The 12,526-nt window shown below is 50.5% G+C and overlaps 3 protein-coding genes across 3 annotated transcripts; 2 read left to right on the top strand and 1 right to left on the bottom strand.

The window, feature by feature from the left end:
- Window positions 1-2,505: 2,505 nt before the first annotated feature.
- On the top strand, window positions 2,506-4,389 carry BX661DRAFT_168127 (uncharacterized protein; the record flags this gene model as incomplete). Its single annotated transcript, XM_051533397.1, has 1 exon — window positions 2,506-4,389. One exon carries the CDS (start codon window positions 2,506-2,508, stop codon window positions 4,387-4,389), a length of 1,884 nt encoding a protein of 627 aa, XP_051395325.1.
- A 78-nt stretch (window positions 4,390-4,467) lies between these two features.
- On the bottom strand, window positions 4,468-6,576 carry BX661DRAFT_175800 (ATP-dependent RNA helicase HAS1). Its single transcript, XM_051534175.1, has one exon. It carries the CDS (start codon window positions 6,339-6,341, stop codon window positions 4,629-4,631), a length of 1,713 nt encoding a protein of 570 aa, XP_051395324.1. The 5' UTR covers window positions 6,342-6,576; the 3' UTR covers window positions 4,468-4,628.
- Window positions 6,577-6,874: 298 nt separating this feature from the next.
- On the top strand, window positions 6,875-10,948 carry BX661DRAFT_175799 (NUC173 domain-containing protein). Its single transcript, XM_051534174.1, has one exon. It carries the CDS (start codon window positions 6,906-6,908, stop codon window positions 10,794-10,796), a length of 3,891 nt encoding a protein of 1,296 aa, XP_051395323.1. The 5' UTR covers window positions 6,875-6,905; the 3' UTR covers window positions 10,797-10,948.
- Window positions 10,949-12,526: the final 1,578 nt, after the last annotated feature.

The raw sequence follows: 12,526 nt of genomic DNA, 5'->3' as shown, positions 1-12,526 counted from the left end.
ATTCTTGATAATAAGTGTAATCACATCTATAACCATATTTCGTTTAGTCAGTCAATGAATTTTCTATTGTATTTGTCTGCCACTCATTTCGTCAAACTGAAAATACACTAAAAGAGCAAATGAAAAATAAAAAAGTTATTGATATACTCATATAGACCCTATATTTTACAGCCAATTTTTTGCCATATTCATATTGTTGCTATTTAAGGGGAGCACTAGTTGTCTAGTGTTAAGGGTGTTGTGATTTGAGGGAAGCACTAGTCGCCTAGTGTTAAAAGTACGTTTGGGTTTTGTTATAGTTTTTATTATAAATGGAATCAAAAGTAGAACTAGGGCCAGCCTCGTCTTATATATGTACCTCGTTGCCTTTGTTGTGCACTTCGCCAGCTGTGGACTCCGCAGGCGATAACTGATTCTTCTGTGAGTAGACCGATATCTTGGCAAGTCAATGTTGTGGTTTTCGCATATGTGGGCTCATGTGTGTGTATATTGCAAAATGGGGAGCATACCTGGGCATCATTATTATGCCACCCTAATTTACACATGCATAATCCAATTAGTACCATATCAACCGGCACGCGGATGGAAACTTGTTTCATGATTCTCAACCTCGACATCCACTTTCATATCCTCGGGCTGCACAACAATATTAATTTACGAACTTGGAGTCTAGATTTTTGCATGCGAAAATATAATTTTTCTATTTCAAAAATCAATATTTCCAATATTGGTATCAACCGGTTTTGTTAATTAATTCAGATTGTCCTCGTGTTGACATGAAAGAGTATTATATTGAATTCTATAAATAGATTTTAATATCAATATCAATTTTACTGCAAGCCAATGCTAAACACTGAATAAGCCCTTTTGTTTGGCTGGATCGATTTGAACAAAAAACACTTCATAATATACTCCAAAGTATGACAGGATGACCCACTGCACATGTGGATCCTGTTTACTAGGGTGTCTGTTATATTGTTTCCGTAGTATCTTTTTTATTTATTCCCGTTTTTGATACAGCATCGCCTTATTAAAAATTTCAAGTTGGTGTGGCGCCCTTCAAATTAGAAGCCGTCGGTTGTAAACGCGGAAACAACGCAAATTTCTTCTGCGCCACACCATTTGAGAGGAGCAGAATCTGATAGTTATATCTGTTTTGAAATATAGAATTAAAAAGGTAATAAAACGCATTGTCAAAAGATAATGAGCAGGTACAGAATTTGACAGATTTTCAAACGACAAGGCTGTATTTGGTTGTGACATTCCTGTGACACAAAGTCGACCTACGCGCTTTAATATTATTTAATTGGACTTTGACAGAATAGGGGGTGGTATTTACTACTTTGCGTTGGAATGCATTTAATAGCACGCTTGATATTCAAGCTGGATAGCCGTAAACATTGTCTGTTCAACACTCGCGTTTACTGCTTTCGCAAAAACCAGCTACCAATAGCAGCCAACTTTTCTGCACTCGGACCATTATCAGTATGCTGGCCCCAAACTGCAAAAAAATTTACATTTTTGTGTAGTGGCCCAATTTAAGCGCCGCAGTCCAGCTCCCCAGTCCGCCTTCCTTCGCGTTCGTTCTTTACTATCCTCAACCGTGGTCAAATTTTAAAAAAAATTGTGACATTTATATTTGGTCTATCGACAAACGAGGTCCAAGTACGACGCATATTATTTGCAGACCGTAATATTGTTTTGTGAATTGGTCTTGTTGCGTCTCTTGCCATTTCATTTTTCAAAACTCCTTTTTTGCTTCCTGCTATTTTTCTTTCGTTTATTATTCTTCTTATTTTTTAGCTTTCTAATTCTTTTGCATCCGCCATTTTTCTTGTTCTATTTTCGCATTCTAACGATTATTGTCTTCCTTTCTTGGTCTTCGTGAACCGCGCAATATCCCCCATTTCCCTCATTTATATTAACTGGTGTAAATTGCTGCTTTATTCTCAAAGCCACCTAAAGCAGCTCTAGTCCCTAACTTCATTGTTTTAGAACTGTGACATACAATTATATATTTGGCATCGCGATTGTGCAGCGTGGTTGCTTGCTGTAAACAATAGTGACAGCTACGTTATTAGCCCATCAACATATAGTTTTCTCTATAGTTTTATTGCCAGCACTAGTTCGCTAAAAGTGTTCGAGCCAACAAAAAATATTATAGCCATTACAGTTTCTTTCTTTTCTTTTCTCTCTCTCTTTTCACAACGTCTCGCTCCTCCTTATCTCCTCTTCCTGTTATCATACAACTTATTTTACTACTCCCAAGCTGGCCTTTACCAACGTCTTATTTTTATATTTACATTTATTGTCTCTAACTCTATCATCTTGTCCAGCACCAAAGTCCACATCGTCGACCGCATAGGACGCGCGCAGATACACGGCTACGCATCCACATTACTGCCGTAATTAATTTAGCTCGCTCAGGCTTCTCTTTTTTATATTTCTGTGGTTCCTCTTTCTCTCGATTAGTGAACGGGAGATAGTTATTTTGCATTTTTTACGATGGTCAAAAGCGTGTTTTTTATTGTCGCACTGTGCATAAGCAACCTGGTGAACGGCCAGTGCGCGAACCCCAAAACCCGACCCGAGATTCGCTCGATGGCACCCGACCAGCGCGCGCGCTTCATTAAGGCGCTGAACTCGATTCGCACTAATGGCGACCTAGAGAGACTGTCAAAGCTCCACGTAGACAATGCTGAGGTTATTCACGGTCGCCCAGTCTTTTTGGCATTCCACCGCGTGTTTGTTAACGAGTTTGCATCGGCTTTGGATAAAGCCGATCCCGGTGTGACTGTCCCGTACTGGGACTGGTCCTTGGACGCTACCAACCCGGCGGCCAGCGACCTGTTCACCAACGATTACTTGGGCGGAAACGGCGCCGGGCCGCAAAACTGCGTTCAGAGTGGCCCCTTTGCCAACTGGCAGTTAAGTGTCGACAGCCCGCATTGCCTCGCGCGCAAGTTCAACCAAGGAGACAACATCTCACCCTTCTGGCCGCCCGAGGCACTCCTCAGCATGCAGAAAACGTGCATGCAGTACGGTGCACTCTCCAGCGGCATTGAGAACGGCTGCCATGGCGCTGTTCATCTAGGAATTTCCGGAGACATGTCGACCATGTTTGCGCCCAACGACCCCTTCTTCTTCCTCCATCACCTCATGGTCGACAAACTGTGGTACGACTGGCAGCTAATGGAGCCCAAAACGCGTTTCAATCTTTACGACAGCGCCAATTATGAAAATCAGCCGGTGAATGCCAATGACCTGGTCCCGGGCTTTCCCAACGTGCATATTCGTGACATCCTTGACCCACGCGAAGGGCTTTGCTATGTTTATGTTGACTCGGGATCCCGCGAAGCTACTAAGCGGCTGATGGATGAGGTTGATCGCCAGTCCAACCAGCAAAACAGCAAGGCGGCAACCTCGTCTGAATCGCCGTCCGTGTCGAGCTCCGAGTCGTCCACAACCAAATCTGCTTCTCCCTCAGAATCATCTGCAACTTCAGACACATCCTCTGCTACGACATCTTCCTCTTCCTCCCAATTGCCTGCTTCCACAGCTAGCTCCACGTCTTCTGATGCAACCAAGTCCAGGTCTTCTACCTTGCCTTCAAGAGCGCCTTCGGACAAGACCAGCCAGAAACAGGCCCCGAGCTCTAACAGTGATACTCCTGCCTCGTCGGAAGTTGCCGCTGCCGCTAGTGCTGCGGGGAACGGCATACTCTCTTCCGAGTCCGCCGCTCAGCTCAACGATCTGACCAAGCAGGTTTCGCGCTTGTCGGGCGACAGCAATGCTCGTGCCGGTGCCTCTTCTGCCCTGCACAACCAGCAGGTCAATTTCTTGCAGAACGCAATCCTTAACGGCCTTGGAGGCAACCGCCCCGGTAGCCTGGCCTCGGCAATAGTTGGCCGCCACCATCGCTTCCTGCGCCGCTATGCTGACGAGCTTGTGCGCCGCAACCCGGAAGAGACCAGGGGATTGGGACTCGGCGAAATCCTCGCTGGGCTGGCCAGTGGGCTGCTGGGCAAGGAAGGCGTGGTTGGGCATTTGGTCCAGGGTCTGAGCAACGTTGTCCAGGTCTTACCGCAAGGTCTGGGTGAGACGCTCAAGGCAGTTGGCAGCATCGCCGATGATGTAGTCGGCGATGTGTTCAATATCCTCAAACTCCCCAAGATCGACATGTCCAAGGTTCCTGAGAAGGAGCGCCGGATTCCCTACGTCGCCCAGCTGCCTGACTGGTGGTACCAAAAAAATAACCTCAACGCCACCTGTGCTCGCCAGCTGCAGGTCCAGATCCACGAGATGATTGACGGGCTCAATAGAATCCCCGGCTACGTCTCCCCGGCAGTCGCCTACTACGCGGCAAAGAAGTACGGAGATGCCAAGTAGCCTGGCTTTGGCCTTCCCAAACGCACAGACGTGTTTCACAACTCTCTCCCTCTAATGCCTTATGCTTTTTCGTTTATACCTTTATGTTTCTGTTTAGTTTTAAAGAACGTTTTCAATTGGTTTTTTCATGCTTATGTTTGGAAAGAGAAAATATTAATATTTTTGAAGAATAGAAAATAGCTGGCTGGGGTGCTATGAAAGGTATCACCGCCATCCGTCTGTCTCGTTCAGTGTAAGCTCTACTTTTTGGGAACAAACGACTTGCGCTTCCGCTGATCGGTTTTTCGTGTCTCGCCGATGCTAATATTGACGTTGGGCGGCACTGTGAAGCCAAAGGCCTTGCCGACCTTCTCCAGATCCAGGCTGTTGACAGCAAAAATGTTCTTCAGCTGGTACGAGGCGTAGGCCTGGAGGTATGAGCGGTAGCCATCGCGCGCCGACTTGTTGAGGTAAAAGTTCTTCTCAAGGAGCTTCTCCAGCTGCGACTGCACATTGGCGACCTTGCTAGGAGGGAACTGGTACTCGTTCAGGGGAACCTTGGACTGCTTCAGGTAGCGCAGGAAGCCGAGCTCCGAGGGGAGAAGGAACAAAAGAGATTTGCCCTGACTGCCAGCACGCGCAGTGCGCCCGACGCGGTGGATGTAGTCGCGGGGATCATCTGGGGGATCGTACTGGATGATCCAGTCAACAGAGGGAATGTCCAGGCCGCGGGCGGCGACGTCAGTGCAGAGCAGAATGCCCTTGTCGGCGTTGATAAACTCAAAGAAGGTGTTCGTGCGCTTCTGCTGCTTCTGCTTGCCGTGGAGATCAAGAACCGGCACGTCAATGTAGTTGAGCAGCTCAGCGTGGTATTTGACAGAGTTACAAGACGAGAAGAACACAATGACCTTCTTCTTCAGATTGCGTTTCAAAAAGGTAAACAGCAGCAGGAACCGCTTGTCCGACTCGCAGACAACGTAGCCCTGCTCAAGACCCTCGGCGGTGGCCCTCTCCTTGCCCTCGTCAACATTGATGTACAGGGGCCCCTTCTTCAGCGAGATGCGGGCGAGGTCTTCGACCTTGGTGGTCTGCGTGGCAGAAAAAAGCATCGTCTGGCGCTCCTCCTGGGGCATGATCTTGATGATCGCCTTCATTTCGTCCTCGAAACCGTTCTCCAGGATACGATCGGCCTCATCGATAATCAGGGTCTTGAGGTTCTTGAAGATGAACCCTTTGGTGTTCTGCAGATGATCCAGGAGGCGGCCCGGCGTTGCAATCAAGATGTTGACACCCTTGATCAGCTTGTCGGCCTCGGCCTTGCGGTTAGCACCGCCAATAACAATGCCGAATGTCTGCGTGTGGAAACGCAGCAGATCACGCGCAACACCAAAAATCTGCAACGCCAGCTCGCGCGTAGGCGAAATGATAATGGCACCAGTTCCGTTGCGAGACTTGAACTTGAGCCTGGAAAGCAGCTCGATGGCTGGAATCAGGAACGCCAGCGTCTTTCCAGAACCTGTTTTCGCAGCACCAAGCACGTCACGACCAGCCAGCAGCGGCGGGATAGTGCGCGCCTGCACCTCAGTCATTTTGGTGAATCCCATCTCCTTGATGGCGTTCTTTGTCTGCTCGGTCAGCGGCATAGAGTCAAAGGCGTAGTCAATAACACCACCATCGGAAGAGGCCTCGGTCTCGAGCTCGGCCTCGGCATTGCTGGCCCGCTTGGCCTTCTTCACGGGACGATCCTCGGAGTCATCGGACTCAATGGCAGCGTCGCTGTCGTACTGCTCCACTTGATCGACATCATTATCAGAGCCATACTCAGTAGAGTCGTCATCGGACAACTCAACTGGCTCCTCAACAACCGGAGGAGCAGCCTTCTTTGTGGGCTTGGCAGAGCTCATGCGTCTCTTATTGTTTGTCTGTTGGCTAGCGCCCTTGGCGGAACCACGAGCAACAGCACCTGCAGCCATTATTCAACGAGACTGGGTTTGTCGCTTCTTTGTATGTTATGGTGAGATCGGGCTTAGCTGGCAGCACCGGTCGTCAAATAAAATATAAAGGCGAGTTATGTGTGGCAGTTTAAAAAATAATAAGCAAAATAGGAAAGAATGCAGACACGCGAAGCAGGGAAACAAATTCGAAAATAACGCAAGTGAAAGAGAGAAGAGCACTGTTTTTTGTCACTCATGCTTGCGGCACCAAGCAGCGGCAGCCAGAACATATTTTTCTTACTGCCTGATGGAAAAATATTCGCCATGCAAATAGCCAGTTCTCCAGCCAAACAATTTGGCTGCAAGCAAGCGCTGAGAAGTGAGCGCAGTGGTTTGACGAACCAACAAAAAAAAAACTGAAAATTTTCTTTGTGCTGATAGATTCTGGCGGATCATCGAAAATCAAGGTCAAAAAATAAATGCGATCAAGCAGAGCGTGAGGAAGAAAAAAAAAGAACGAAAAAACTTGATGCAACAAAAAAAAGTAAAGAACACTTCAACCTATAGTTGATCCAGTTTGCTGCTGAGCGAGCGAGCAAGTGTATGCGCAAAAAAGTCTTGAGCATCTCGGTTCTCTTTGCACCCTTTTACATTCGCGCTTCACCTTTATACATTATATTTTGCAGCACATTTTGCCTTACTAATTTAAACATGGACTCTGAACTGGAGGTACAACTGAAAAAGCTGCGCACACAGCTAAACTCAAAGGCAGCCCACCAGCAGCAGCATGCAGCGACGCTTCTGGCCGTTGAGGAGACAATAAAAGAGCAGCACATGGTCGCCGAGCCGGCGAGCTACTTTGCTGCACTGCTCACCCTTTTGGAGCAGTCGGACTCGGGCTCCAATGGCCTGACAGGTGCGATCATCTACCTGCTGAGCATAATTTTGCCGTTTGTTTCGCACAACACGCTGCGCGCCAAGTTTACAGCGATGATGGCGGTGCTGGCGCAGTCCCTGGATTTGGGATCGGCGGACGTGGCACTGCTGCGGTCAGTCATATCGTGTCTCGAGACGCTGTTGGCAGCGCAGGATGCCGGATCGTGGGGGCAGCCTATTGCACAGGGTACTTTCAAGTCACTGCTGGCCTTGGCCACCGACAGCAAGCCTAAGATCAGAAAGCGCGCACAGGAGGCGGTATCAAAGCTGTTGTCCAGCCCGCCCGCACCGGCGGTCGTGCACCCGGCAGCCAGAGCCACAGCGGAGTTTGTTGTAGAGGCCCTGCTCAATGCCAAGGCCGAAACGCCGGCGGCCATGTACACTCTGCAGCTCATCAAGCAGACCGACATGCTGTGGCCTGAGGAGGCTTTTGGAGAGCTGTGCGAGGCGCTGATGCAGCTGCCCAAGCTCAACACGCCGTACATCACCACACTGTCGTTCCAGGCGCTCGAGTCCGTGTTTTCCAGCGCGACCGAGTCGCTCGACGAGGATCAGTTCCGCAATTTGCTGATCTCCATCATCGACCTTAAGCCTAATATGAACGATCCGCTGGCGAGTGAGGCGTGGCTAAAGATCATCCAGAAGGGCTACGCGTCATATGCCACCATCAGCCCCGAAGCTTGCTTCCAATCGCTGCCTGACCTCATCGATCTGATGTTCCCCGATATTGAGATGGGTAAGCAGTCCACCCGCGAGGTGGCCACACAGTGCATCTGGGCGATGATGCGCGAGTGCATTCCGGACAGCAAGCTTGGCTCAGCTGGCGTGGCAAAGATCGTCAAGACCATTTCGACGGGCCTTTCGTACCGCTACCGCGAGTCGTGGACGCTTGTTTTCCTGCTGATCGCGGCGCTGTTCCAAAGGCTGGGCAAGTTTGCACACCCAGCGATGGACGCTGTGCTGACCGAGGTAGCGAACATGCGCATGGAGCCCGATTTTGAGCTCAAGAACGAGGCCGACGCGGTGCTTGGGGCAGCTGTCCGGGCCGTTGGTCCTCAGGCGTTCCTCGAGGTGCTGCCGCTCAACCTTGACGCGGATCAGCGCAAGGGCGATGTTGGCCGCGCGTGGTTGCTGCCGCTGATGAAGGGACATGTGCGCAACGCGCCACTGCGCTACTTTGTCGAGACGATGCTGCCGCTGGCCGACAGCCTGGCAGCGCGGTCGCTGCAGTTTGTGACAGAGGGTCGCGATATTGAGGCCAAGGTGTTCAGTGCGCTGAGCCTGCAGGTCTGGGCGCTGCTTGGTGGTTTTTGCAACGTGCCTGCTGATATTCTCCAGGCTTTTACGCCCGAATTTGCCGAGCGTCTGGCCAACGAGATGCTCGAGCTGCCCGCTGCTCGGCCGGCGATCTGCGGCGCGTTGCAGACCCTGCTGACGGCTGTTCACACCATTGCGCACAGCGAGGCTGGCACTGGGCCGCTGACCCAGCAGCAGGCGCTGGCGGCTGAAATGCACCTCGCGCGTTTTGCGCCGGACTATCTCTCACAGCTGTTCAACATTTTTGCACAGTCGCCCGGAGCCAGCCGCGGCTTCTTGATGGACACTATCAACACCTTCTTGACTGTTATCACTCCGGCGGAGATCAACGCGACCTTTGTCAAGGTGTGCACCATGCTGGATGAGGCGCTCAAGACGCACACGCCGCCAGCCGCCGCCGAGTTAACCGAGCGCTATCTCGAGGCGCACCCGCCACCAAATGCGTATACGATGATGGATCTGGCGACGGCGATGACAGCCTACCTCGACGCTGAGCGTGCGCAGATGCTGGTGCGCGCGGCATTCGTTCTGGCTAAGCAGAATGACGACGCTATTCTGCAGAAGAAGGGCTACAAGGCGATCAGCCGTCTTGCGGAGCAGCCCGCGGAGTCGCCTGCCCGCCAATTGATCGAGGAGATCATGACCGCGCAGCTCATTCCGATGCTGGTCGAGTCGGCAGAGACTGTAGCTGTTTCTTCCCGCCGCGAGCGCCTGACGCTGATCGCATCGCTCTCGCGCAGTCTGACTGACGAGCAGCTGCACTTTGTGCCAGCCATGCTGTCCGAGGCCATCCTTGGCACCAAGGAGGCCAATGAGCGCGCGCGCAACGTTGCCTTCGAGACGCTGCTGACCATGGGCCGGCGCATGGCCATGGGAGGTGTGATCAATATGGCCGCTGTCACGGGCGAGGCCGCTGAGGACGAGTCGATGGAGGTGCAGCACCAGGCGAGCATTGAGGAGTACTTTAAGATGACTGCCGCCGGTCTGGCCGCGCAGACCCCACACATGATTAGCGCCACCGTCGCTGCCATCTCGCGCGCTCTGTTTGAGTTCCACGAGCAGCTGAGCACCAGCTTTGTCCTCGACATCATGAGCACTGTGCTGATGTTTGTCGTGAACAACAACCGCGAGATCGCCAAAGCCTCACTCGGATTCGTCAAGATTATTGTTGTCATCCTCCCCAAGGAGGTGCTGCTGCCCCACTTAGCTGAAATTGTCAAGAGCATTCTCAAGTGGTCGCACGAGTTCAAGAACCAGATGCGCCTCAAGTGCCGCCACATCCTCGACAGGCTAGTCCGCCGCCTTGGCCTGGAAACTGTGGCCAAAGTCACTCCCGAGGAGCACGTGAGGCTCGTCGCCAACATGCGCAAGCGCCAGGAGCGGTCCAAGCGCAGCAAGGACGGCAAGATGACTGCGGAAGACGAGGACATCCATGCCGAGGCTACGGCCAACGCGTCGGCGTCGGCGGCTGGCAAGAAATCGTTTGGAAACGCCTACGAGGACGTGCTCTACGGCAGTGAGAGCGAGCTCGATGACTCTGACGACGATGATGTAGGCACCAGGGGTGCTGGTTCAAAGGGGGCAAAATCCAAGACCAAGCTTGGCCGCAAGGGCGAGGATGCCCGCGGGCAGTCAACTGCTCCCGCCACTGGCACCGCCAACAAGGACGCCTGGATCAAGGAGGACACGGACGGACCGCTCGACTTTTTGGATCGCTCGGCGTTCACTCACTTTGCTACAGCTGATCCCGCCGCTGCCAAGGTCCGCCGCACGCCCACTGCCCCCAAGATGAAGGACGGCAAGCTTTTCTTCGACGACCCCGAGGAGGAGGCACGCAAGGCCGCTGCTATTGCGGCCGCGTCTGCCTCTGCGGCCGCTGCTGACGACGAAGTGGAGCAGGAGGACTACTATTTGCAGTCGCTGCAATCCAAGGACGGGTTCTACCGCACGCCCAACCAAAAGATCAAATTCCACAAGCGCAAGGCCGGCGATGACGATAACGACGTCGAGATGGCCAGCGATGGCGAGGCCACCCCGCAAAAACCTGCTGCTAAGCGCGGCAAGGATAGCAATGGTACAGCATTCGGGCGCGAGTTCCGGTCGAAGAAGGCCCAGGGCGATGTCAAGCGCGGCAACATTGATCCGTTTGCATACATCCCGCTCAACCCGAAGAACATGAAGGGCACCATCTCCATCAAGGGTAACTCCAAGAAGGACAAACGGGCGCGCAACGCCAAGTAGTCGCTGCTGCTAGAGTTCTTTTTGTTTTCTGAACGTCTTCACAATATTATTTCATAGTCATCTCTGCCTATTTAAATTATTCCTGACAACCAGAACATTTTTTATTTAAAAAAAGTATATTTATGTCAACTTTCCAAACAATTACAAGCAACCAACTCCGTCACGGCAGCTGCTGCAACAGAAGCAGGAACGGTATGAGCAGCAGCAGATTGCTGCAACAGGCGCGAATAATATCCTGGCGGTAGAAAAACCTCTTCAAATCTAATGACGCAGCTTGCTCCAGTGCACAATGGAAGACTGCCTACAAACCTTTAGGGTCGACGGAACCAAGATCAAGGATGGCGAAAAGGTGATATCAGGCAGACGGAAGTGTAATCTTGACATGACTGCGGTGCTGAACTTTCGCATTATCCTCAATGCCCTGCTTACAGGCGAGCAGCCCCCCTGTTTTTCATACAAAAAGGCATCGTCAAAGTCGGGTGAACCCTAGTCTACAGTGATGCACGACACTTTGCTCAAGCCAAAGTCCAAGCCCAAGCTTCTCTTTGCAAGAAACAGCGCAATGATTAATACCGCCAACCATAGCGGTATATTGCCACTAGTTTCTAAACGCCTGTTAGCTTGCTATGCAGTCGGAATGGGATAGATGTCGGTTTGCAGGCTATTTAAATTTTTTTTTAGATATTTGTAGTCTCATTCTTTTCTTCAATGTATTATTTTCAATTGTCAATTGTGATAAATCAATTTTGCGGTTGTTATCGATTACAATTGCCGGTTACGCAGCCCTTTCTCCTGAAACATGATTTTGCATTGAGAACTTTTCTTTGCTTGTGCGACTATTGCATAGTCGAAAAGCCAATACCGCTGGTGCGTCCGTGGTTCATAACAACTCTTTGGATATTGGAACACGAACACGAACACGAACGAGAAAGAGAAATGCCAAAACAAAACAACAATCCACGCATCTTTGAGATCGCCAATGCCAATATAACTTTCTTGTATTTTTAGACACTATTGCAAGGAAAAAAAACATAACGGTTCAAGCAGAGCCAAAGGCAGGATGCATAAAACCGGATGGCTCCACTACACCAAGAGTATGCCAAATTGAAGGAAGGGTGGGAAAATCGCTATCGATTCCTTCTGGGCGAGTTCTGATTGCCGCCGTTTCCGGTAGCAGGCGTGTAGATCAACCTCTAATTGTGCGTTGCATTTGAACACAGTTTTGTGTGTATACAAGCTTGCGTACTTCAGGTTTTTTAAAATGGGTGATGGTTTTCCATCCACCGACAGTACTTTTCTAGCTTCTACTGCATCATCTTGCTGTGATTCTGCTGCTGTCAATGTTGTTAAATTTTTTGGTTGCTACGGCGGGCCAATAAATTGCTAAAATGTTAGTAAGGAGAAATTAACGTACTGATGCAGGCAACCTGTTTTCATTATAAAACGCTCAACTGCTATTACTGCCATTACACAAGCTGCATCATTATACTGTTTGCGGTTAATTCGGTACAACGCTGTATTGTTCAAAATAAAGGACTGAAGTTTTGCTAGCTCTGGATGTGGGATTGCTTCCATTGAAGACCCAGAGGTTCAGCCAACTCTTGATGCGGGGAGAAAAGAAGGCAGCGCAGTAATCCGGTCTGAAGGGAATAATGGAATAATAGAAAGGCGGGGTACTTAATTAATAAAGCGGCTGTACGAGTTAGTTAATACAGTGCTCTTCAAATGGC

The sequence above is a fragment of the Kickxella alabastrina genome (assembly GCF_025024165.1).
Source record: "Kickxella alabastrina strain RSA 675 chromosome Unknown BX661scaffold_1, whole genome shotgun sequence".
Taxonomy (NCBI): Eukaryota; Fungi; Kickxellomycota; class Kickxellomycetes; order Kickxellales; family Kickxellaceae; genus Kickxella; species Kickxella alabastrina.
The sequence above is the reverse complement of the archived record's forward strand: the minus strand, read 5'-3'. Positions and strand labels throughout refer to the sequence as shown.

Bases quoted from the DNA above. Each gene is read 5' to 3' on its own strand.
- BX661DRAFT_175800 (XM_051534175.1), bottom strand. From the start codon at position 6,341: ATGGCTGCAGGTGCTGTTGCTCGTGGTTCCGCCAAGGGCGCTAGCCAA.
- BX661DRAFT_175799 (XM_051534174.1), top strand. From the start codon at position 6,906: ATGCGCAAAAAAGTCTTGAGCATCTCGGTTCTCTTTGCACCCTTTTAC.